At 48.4% G+C, this 9,929-nt stretch overlaps 1 protein-coding gene across 1 annotated transcript; it reads left to right on the top strand.

The window, feature by feature from the left end:
• The first annotated feature begins 507 nt into the window (after positions 1-507).
• Positions 508-1,810, top strand: LOC119367989. Its single transcript, XM_037633356.1, has 2 exons — positions 508-806; positions 937-1,810. The coding sequence occupies exons 1-2, from the start codon at positions 751-753 to the stop codon at positions 1,649-1,651; spliced, it is 771 nt and encodes a 256-aa protein (XP_037489253.1). The 5' UTR covers positions 508-750; the 3' UTR covers positions 1,652-1,810.
• Positions 1,811-9,929: the final 8,119 nt, after the last annotated feature.

Genomic DNA, 9,929 nt, shown 5'->3' with positions numbered 1-9,929 from the left:
CTAGCAGTGCCCAAAAAAATCACCGCGTCTTGTTGCCTTGTGAAGTTGTGATGAAACCAAATTCGAAAGAAATAACATTGATCTTAATAGTTATGTGTTTCCTTAATTCGCCTTCGATATTTAAGGTCACTATAATCTGTTTCCTAATTTGTAGTAGTAAGAGGCACACTAAAAATAGCCCCTCGCCTTAAAAATAGGCATCTACGTATCAGGCACCCTCAGGCATGATGTCCACGACACTATCAAAGCTGAACTTAAGGTAACACTCCTACGAGCCATTGGACCTTAAAAATCGACGGCTCATGCCGACTTGGTGGGCAGACTACATCAATCGTATGTATGTTTTGCACTGCACACACACTTTTCAGCGTGACGTTACATAGCACCATCATCAAATCTTCGGTAGCAATTCAGTTCCGTTCCCCACCACAGGCCCAGGCCCCAGAGTACATATATTGCTTGATCAGCTGGGTCTTCCCGTTCCGTAGTTAAGTTTTGGAATGGTCCCCCAAAAAAGCCATATTCCCTCCAGAGAACTTTGACATGCTCCTGCGGTGTACTGCTCCAAGTGCAACCCAGAGCAACGAGACCAAACTGCCCCTCGTCTCCAGGCCTTAACTTAACTAACTCCAGCCCCGGTGCATGACCATGGATCCTCTCACTCGCATCGCATGCCAGTAGGGAATGTGACAGCCTGATGTGACCTCAGTTCAAGTCCTCGCCGTCTTCCCCCCGCGCGCGCCGGCCCAGATGTTCCTCCACCACCTCTTGGTGCAAAACATGGCCAAGAACACACACCAACCAAGGTACACACACCCTCCCATGTCCCATCGATCCTGTGAGCTAGCTCGCGTGTGTGCGCGCGCGCTCATGTTTCGTTGTTGTGATAATTCTGGAGGTTCGTGTCGGCTGACATGAGTGATGTCTTGCATGCAGATCGAAAGACGGCGGCGGCGCGGCCAGAGCGAGAGGCCTGTCCAAGAAGTCGCCGTGGTACCAGCGCGCGGTGGAGCTGCTGCTCCTCATCTGGAAGCAGCCGGCGGGTGCGCCGACGACGACGAAGGCGGCCGCGGCGGCGGGGGTGTCGGCCACCGGCAAGGCTGCGGCGCCGGCTGCCGGGCCGGGGAGGCTGCGCAAGTCGTCGTCGCTGAACGTGGCGGCGTCGTTCACGCGCGTCTGCCTCTGCGCACCCATCTCCTCCTACAACGAGCCGTCGCTCTACTTCCAGCCGGGCGACGTGGCGCCGCGCCGGAGCTACAGCTACCCGCGCGCGTCGTCGGCGTCGGCGTCCGGGTGCGGCGCGAACGCCAACGTCAACCCGCTGGTGGCCCCGCCGCCGGGCGCCGAGCCGCACCGCGGGGCGTCGGGTGGCGGGGAGGGCGCGAGGCGGCCGGTGTTCCGCGGCAAGTCGCTGACGGACGACCACCTGATGCGGCGGTTCGTGGTGGACGAGGGCGCCACGCGGCGGCGGAACCAGATGGAGGTGATCCGGCGGCGGCACGCCACGGCGGCCAAGCGCCGGCGCCTGGGCCCCAGCCCGCTACGCCGCATGGTCCTGGCGGAGTCGGAGTCGGAGGGCGACGACGAGCCGGTGGCGGAGACGCAACAACGGGAGCGGAAGCGAGCGGAGCCCCGATCGTCGGTAGCGTAGCACTGGCGTGGCGTGAAGCTTCCTTCCCCTGTTTGCTTCCCGTTCACTCACTTACCCCTCGTCGTTTTTCTTTTGTTCTCTCTCACTTGTGTTGTTGTCGATATCATGTCACGCATGAACAAATTTGAGCAGCCATCCAGTGCTATGTTTTTACTAGTACGTTTGGTGGATTGTGTCCTTTGCTGTGTGTGTTTCTGCTTCTGATTCTGCATCTTGCTTTTGCTGCGTGCCATTTCGCTCTGGCCTGGCCTAGCCCGGCCGGCGGCAAAGTGAAAGTGCTGTGGTAGGTACCGAACGGCCGGGCAAGAGCAACCGACGCAACGGCTAACCCCCGCGCAGGGCCCCGCGTGACGGCGAGGGAGCCAGCCGGAGCCTCCTCGGCTAAGCATTTACTCGGATCGGTTCAGACGTTCAGTGGATGGAGGTAAATGCGCGTACGTGTGATCGGCATCAAGTATGAACAACCCATACGAACCCCGCCTGCCGTTGGGCACGCAGACGTACTACGAGCAGCCCAATTAAGGAACGTTCAGAACCCGACAGTGCCCGCCGGCCGGCCGGTGGTCAAAACACCGGCGCGTCGCGCGTGCTCCCAGCGTGCCTTGCCCGGCGAGAGCTCGCGAACGGGCTCGTCATGCAAATGCAGTGCGCGCCCGTCGGGCGCGCGCACGGCAGCGTCGATACGGTCACTTCATTTCGAGGGAAGAGGCAAGGGGGCAGATCAGATCGTGTGCTGGACAGGCAGCTGGGGCGCTGCCGTGTATCGGGGAGGAAGGTTCGGCCGACCCGTCGCAATCACCACATTCTCGAGAGCGAGTTATCTGCCGGTGTGTGGTGCGCTTGCACAGGCGGCGGCGGCTAGAATATGAAGAATATTGGCGTGCAGACGGCCCTGCGGGAAAGCAAGAACTACTACAGCTCTACACGCCGCGAATAACAACATAGCATAATCTGAACCAATCTGCCTCCATAAACAAAAGGTTTGTGGTACGAGTAGGCGTGCATGATTGATGTTCCTTGCTCTTCTTTTCGGCTGGAAAAGCACACCAAGCTGGTCTCGTCTCTCAGCAGTGACAGTGAACGACGAACAGTGTGATTAGTGGTGGTACTACTAGCCTAGCCTGCTCGTGGGCCGGCCCAGTATCACGAAGCGCCAACGTAAAATACACTGCATAAAAAACACTAAAAATGTTGGTGCGGGCAGCAGCGAGGATTCGAACCCGCACCGAGTCGATGCCGCACGCGCAGAATAACCAGTCGAGCTACTGCCTTCGACATGCTGACTTTACCGTGCAACTATTAATATGTAACTGAAGCTGCGTTGTTCCAAAAAAAAGCCAACGAACAAAAAAAAGAAGTTTCACGAATTTGTTTTAAAAAATGATTTATGTATTCAAAAATGTTCACTCATTTCAGGAAAAAGTTCACGGATTTGAAAGCTCATGAAATTTTAAAAAGGTCAGTAAGGAAAGTTCAGTGTACATCAAAAAATGTTCAATGGGTATTTAAATAGTTTTTCAGCGCATATCACAAAATTGTTCAATGTGTAGTTAAAAATTGTTCAGATTATATTACAAAAATGTTCAATGTATAAAATTTGTTCATCTTATATATAAAAATGTATAATATGTTTTAAATTATTTCAATGTATATCACAAAAATGTTCACTGTGTAGTTAAGAATTGTTCATCGTACACCGAAAAAATGTTTAGTGTATATTTGAAAATCGCTCGTCGTATATAAATTTTTGTTCATGTTCACAATAATTGTTCAAATTTTAAAAAGGTCATGGAATTTTAAAATTTTCATCGAATTTTATAAATAGTTCATCGATTTGATAAAAGTTCCTTCAATTTTAAAAATTTCACGAACTTTTAAAAATTTCACGAATTTTTAAAAATTCGCATTTTTAAGAAAATATAAAAAGGAAAATGAGAAAAGAAAAAGGAAAAAGGAACTAGAAATAAAATTAAAAAAACGCCCAGAAATCAGCGAGCAGCGAAATCTGGTTTGGTGGGCTCTGGACATAATCTGTATGGTGGTCGTTTGGTTAGTGTGCTACTATTTCAACGGCGAGGTCGCGAGTTCGAGACCTCACATTCGCAATAAGATTTTTGCTGCTCTTTTTTAAGAGAAAGAAAAAGAATGAAACGGGCCGGCCCAGCGCGGCGCGGGGTATGCGCCCGTTTGCGGCAACCGATGAAACGGGCGCTTAAGGCGCCCGTTAGGAAATGCCCTAGAGCATGCTCCTACTAGTAGTAGTTTTTAAAAGCGTGGGCCATCCTGATTAAACAAGCCCGTGGCTTGTTCTGAGCCCGGGAATCGGGGATCCCCCCGCGGCGGCCGTCGCTAACAAATCTCGTTTGGACTCTTCGGTCACGGGCAAACAAGTTCTCAAAAAAGAATCACGGGTAAACAGCTTGAAAAATCCCGGGACGACTTATTTTTAAATAGACCGAGATAATACCACATGTGTTGCCATGAAATTGGATGTATACTTTCTGAAAATTATGCAGAATATTAATTCGGTCATTCCGATTTAAAAACTATGTGCGAATTTTCTGCATATGCAAAAATGGATGACATGACAAGTTGCCCACGTCACAATGTGATTTAAAATCCACTTAATGAACTAATGCATTTTGCATAATAGATGCTTCTCATGCGTGGATCAGACAGACTTTAAGGCTGGCCATAATGGTGGTCTCTTAGCTGTTATCATGCACTCTGGACTAACAAACATGCCGATGTGGTAGACAATTAAAAGAGAGAGAGAGAGAATTAGAGTAACATAGGTAGATACCGTATCATAAAAATGATTTTCTTAATAAAAATCGGAAGGGGACTTTTTTCATAAAAAAATATCCAGTATCATAATACGTGTCATGCATGGAAATTACTAATCTAAGATACTATGCACCACGAAGGTAGTACATGTACTAGTATCATATGCATGATACTAATATATGAAACTCTCCACTATGAGTAGCCTAACATTTCAAGCTAGTAAATCTAACACCTACAACAATTTTGCTAATGTGTAATCACGCATGTTGAGCTAATTAGAGTTAGGTGTACATAGGATAACTCGGGTCAATTATAAAGGTTTGTTATCAGAAGTTTGTGACACCCTGGATTTTGCCATCATGATTTTCATTTGTCATTTTCTTTAAAAATGAGTTTTGAATTGATTCATTTGGACTTAGCACTTGGGCATTGTTTTGGTTTTCACCCAAGTGACTCCTCTCACCTTCCACAACCTCTCTTGACCTCTCATTCATCATCATATTGCTTTGGAATATTTTTCTTCTAAGGAAAATATTCATTTTCACCTTGAAAATGGAATATTTTCACTTTCCTTCCAAAGCAACCCTTCTGTTTCTTGCCTCTAAAAATCTGAAAAAATTCCCACACACTCCTTGGACCTTTCCTCATCATCTCATGCAAAAATATCATGTGGTCATGTGGCCCAATTTTGCTAGAGAAAATCAATTCCATTCTGTCCAGGAAATGCACTTTGTACATGAAGTGTATTATTCTTTGATCTTTTGGAGCTGAATTTTCTTGAGCATTATTACCTTAGTAACTTAACCCTAAACCCCAAAGCTCGGCTCTTAACTCTTCTTAGTTTGATCACAATTTTGGCCACAAGTTTCTGTCCAGAAACTTTCAGTGAGTGATGTAATCCATCTACTCATCCTGGCAGTGTCTTCTCAGCTTTTCTAGACTAAACACTGCAAAGTCGACAGCCCAGACATGGTTTGGCCTCACTTGGGCACCGCGTAGGCACAGTGCACGCGGTGACCGCGTGTTGACACTGCCTCTGGCACGAGGCCGGCGTGCTCTGTACCGCGTCATCAGCTCCGCTTCATCACCCCAGACCTCTCGCTGCTGCTCGCCGACGCCGGAGCCGCCGCAGCGATCACGAGCACAGTACGCCCGTGCTCGAGTCAGGCCCCCTCCCGTGCGTCATGTAGTCGTCCTAGAGCTCGCACAGTGGCTGCGTGAGCCCTGGCGTCTTTCCCCTCTTTCACTGAGGCTCCTCGTCGCTTCCCGGAGACTCCAGAGAGCTCGCCGGAGCTCGCGACCCCGCCTCGGCTCCCCTATAAATAGAGCCCCTACGAGCACCTCACCGCACTCCTCTGCATCCACAACTCCTCCTAGATAGTCGCGGCCCGGCAAGGCAGGCCTCTGGTTGCCATTCCCCTGCCGAGCTCGCCGGCGATTCCCTCCCTCAGCCATCCACCTCTAAAGTGCCCCTCGAGCTCAATCCACTCTTATAGCGCCTCCCTAGCAGTCCACTGATGCGAGTGACACCCCATGGAGCCCTTGGAGTCACCCATCCTCGCTGTCTTCTTCATCTCCGACGAGCTTCGCCCGCAGCCACTGCTGGAGACGCTCGTTCTGGTCGACTCCGTCCACCTCCTGCTTTGCCACGGGTATGAGCAGGTGCGCCAGGACCCCCTCTCTCGATCCCTCCCTTCCCCGATGTCCGCCGAGCCCTCCTCGCCGGAGAGAGCCCCGACGATGAGTCGCCGTCCCTGTGTCTCTTCCCCTCTCTCAAAACCCGATGGGCGGGGCCTGCTGTCAGCCTCTCCACTCGCGCCCGAAGCGGTACGAGTGGAGGCGTATTCGCTAGAATACGTCTTCGATGTCACCCCCTGATATTATTTTAAATCTGAGTTAAATCAAATTTGACCAGCAACTTTGACCAGCCCTAGCTCCTATTCTACAAGTCCAAATGCATTGTTCTTTTTGTAGTGGTTTTGTATTGAGATTCTTTATCAGTACACCAAGTTTGAGATTTTTCCTTGTTGTTTTGAATTTTTGGTGAATTTAAAAATGGTTCTTCATATTTTCTTTTACTGTTTTAATTATTTTCAGAGGAAGGAACTTGCCTTGAGGAGAACCAGGAGGAGTGTGGCCCTCCTCTGTGCTAAGGCAACCCAGCACAAATATTTGCATGGTGTCATTTCAATAACTATGTTTTTCGAACTTGAATATGGTTTACTTCATGCATTAAATCGTTTAAATAATATTGCTTATGTTATTTCATTTGTCATCTTGAATTGCTTAGCTTGCTGTAGTACTTGAGTGCATGGACTAGTTTGACGCAGTAGTGTTATTTTGATAGCATGAATATGGTTTGGTAATGATCAAATTCTCATATAATGGTTTATTATTTTCACCATGCTAATGTCATAACTAAAAATGATTAAACCAGTGTCTCTAAATGATTAGGAGTGCATGCATAATGATTCTATGATGTTAATCTATTTCATTCCAGTGATATGCAGATATAGTTGCATGTTCATGGCATACTATGGCTCGAGTTCTTTTATTTCAAGTTAAACCTGATGATAATTCAACTTGAACATAATGTTGATCGAGTCATGGTGCCAGCGAATCGAGCTTCCAAGTGCAACCACATTTGCCTTTATGGGAAGGCCCATATTCGGTCCGTTGTCATGCCTCTGGTCGGTGCCTCCAATGAGGGAAGGTTATGGACATGCGTTACCCTGGCCCGGTAAGCAAACATAACCTTGTGTGCTTGTTTTTGTTTATGGTACCTTGTCCCCGTTTGGGACCGTTTATGTTTTGCCACGACGGTGGCTGTTGGATGTTAGGAGTGGCATCGGGGCCACCCATGACTTAGCCCAAAGGGAGTTGGTCGGAGTGGATGGGAGAGTGTCATGGCAATGGGTTGGTTCTGTCATAATACCGTTGGTCCACCCGAATGGGAGTTCGAGGCCATGGATTCTGTGGTGTGCGTACAGTGTGCTAACCTCTGTAGAGTGTGTGTTAAATCTATCAATAGCCTCGTCCTCGGTCATGGAGTTCGTAGTAGGTCACACCGTGGATCAAGATAAAAAGTTAATATTGCACACTAAAGTTATATAATTGGCATTGGTTATGTGATGAGATTGTTGAAACCATGATGATGGTTGTTGTTGAAACCAAAGAGTTCGTTTCCACTATGATCCGGGAGTGACCACCGTATTGATGATGTTGGTTACAAGGTAACCCGTATGGTAAGGAGTCCGAGGGACTCGGTGCACAAGCATGTTCACTTCATGAGTAGTATGTTAAAGTCTTGCATTTAACCTGCTTAATTGTCATGTTATTGTTTGTCATTATGCTTTACTTGTTGTGAGCTTGCAAGTACATTCAATATACTAACATGGCGTCTCATGCCATCTTTCAGGAAAGTCGTACCGGATCGGAGTGCTTCTCGTGTCTAGGCCGTGTCCACATTGGTGTCCCTCTGCTATGGAGTTTCGCTTCGTCGCTGTTCCGCTACCGCGTAGTTGTCGTTATCAAGGCCCCCTTCAGGTCCATAAAATAATGTACATATTATTCAGCCGCACCGGGTGTGCCGCTTGGCCTCACTACCTGATGTAATATCGAACCTATGTTTCCGCTAGCATCAATAAAGCGGTTGTTTTCTGTATGAAGTTGTTGTGTGTTGCCAGAAGACTAGATCTCTATTTTCGCAATGCAAGGTAAACCGGTTGCTCTGAGCCGGGGTGCCACAACGCTTGGTATCAGAGCCGCGCTAACTGTAGGACACGGTAGACCGCTGACGCGTTAGTTGAATGGTAGCTAGCTTATCCTTGAGTGTCGGTAGTGTTTGCATCTGGTTGCTGCAATGCATGCATTTGATTTATTGTTATTGCTAACCGACTAATAGTTGTGAGTGTAGATGGCTCCAGTTCTGTACTCGTACCAGTCTGAGCCAACACCCTACACCTCGCCGCATCTGCTTCAGAACGTGTGGCATTGACTCTACCCCAATGGTGATGATCCCGTGTACCAGGTGTATATGGAGCGTCTCGCAGACTCAGTGTATGAGTACTACGTGGAGGTCACTCTGCATCACAGTTCCCCTTTGGCGCTTACACTCGTTCCTCTAAAGGTGGTTTTGCTTCCACGCTAGCTCAGGCCATCTAGTTTGTCGCATTCGAGGCCCTTGTAGATTTGGGCTACAACGAGGTTCACATGCAGACCCACCTAGGTTTCTACTTCTACCCGTCTCTGTTCGAGAATGGGCGTATCCGTTTCCCTTCCATTGATCCGGCATGTGATCGTTCTTCCAACCACCTTTCTCGCTATACCACTGCCAGTTATCTTTTGATTTTCGAGTTGGCCCAAGAGTTGACTCGTGCCCGTACAACTCTTGCTGTCGCTCGAGCCGGTTTCACCCCACCTACTATCAGGTTGACCCCATTTGTTCCCCCAGCCTCTGTTCCTCCTACTACTCTGGTTAGCCCTCTGAGTACCCCGGCCACCTCGACAGTGACCACTCGTGAGTCTCCTTCCGAGTGGGCTTTGCTTCTCTCTACCCCCGCAGCTCCTATGCTTCACCTTAGACCTACCCCTGAGGGGGAGTCCTCGAGGTAGCGTCGCCGTGTTTCCTTTAACCCAAAGGTCTTTGTTAACATCGTCAGTTCGGGATCCGAGCCTGAGGAGGACCCTTCTGCAGCAGAGGAGCCATAGTTCGCCAGCTCATATATGAGGTTGTCGCGATGTTGGATGTAGCCGTACTTGTCATGATAGTTCATTGCATGTATGAGTCTATCTATAATTATGTTGGAACTTTCTTTATTCGCCTTTGTTTTTATCGCTTTCTTTCGGATTTGTTGTCCGCTTTTCTTCCCTATTTATGGTTGTTGCTCATCACAATTGCTTCATATTGGGAAACAAAAATAGGATGACGAGAGGAGGAAACAGCAGTCATGCTGGTGAGGATGTCCATGTTCGTCGCTCAGCAAGACAGGCAGGACATTCCCCCGAGCTGTATCTGCAACCATTCCCTCCACCTCCACATTAGCCTACCATTGAACAGATTATGCGCATGTTCGAAGAAAGAAGAAAAAAATGATCTGCTTGAACTATTGAAAAGTGTGCAGGCAATGGTGGGACTTAATGGCAATTCGTACGACAATCACTCCAAGCTCTCAGATTTTCAAAGGACTAAGCCACCCTGTTTTAATCAAGTTGCTGACCCTATGGAAGCCAACGACTCGCTAAGGATCATTGAAAATAAATTGGACATCGCTCGCACCGAAGAAGGTGATAAGGTTCCATTTGCGACTCACTATCTAGAAGGAGCCGCAATTGTTTGGTGGGACAATGCTAAAGATATGCGGCCAACAGATGAAGAAATTACATGGGATAAGTTCAAGGATAAGTTCCGCAAGTACGACATCCCCGCATGTATCATGAAAGTCAAGCAGCATGAGTTCCTAGCCCCTCACACAAAATAACTTATCCGTCA

This window comes from Triticum dicoccoides, chromosome 2B (assembly GCF_002162155.2).
Source record: "Triticum dicoccoides isolate Atlit2015 ecotype Zavitan chromosome 2B, WEW_v2.0, whole genome shotgun sequence".
Lineage (NCBI taxonomy): Eukaryota > Viridiplantae > Streptophyta > Magnoliopsida > Poales > Poaceae > Triticum > Triticum dicoccoides.
The sequence above is the reverse complement of the archived record's forward strand: the minus strand, read 5'-3'. Positions and strand labels throughout refer to the sequence as shown.

Bases quoted from the DNA above. Each gene is read 5' to 3' on its own strand.
- LOC119367989 (XM_037633356.1), top strand. From the start codon at position 751: ATGTTCCTCCACCACCTCTTGGTGCAAAACATGGCCAAGAACACACAC. The intron at 807-936 runs GTACACACACCC...TCTTGCATGCAG, and splicing joins AAGAACACACACCAACCAAG to ATCGAAAGACGGCGGCGGCG.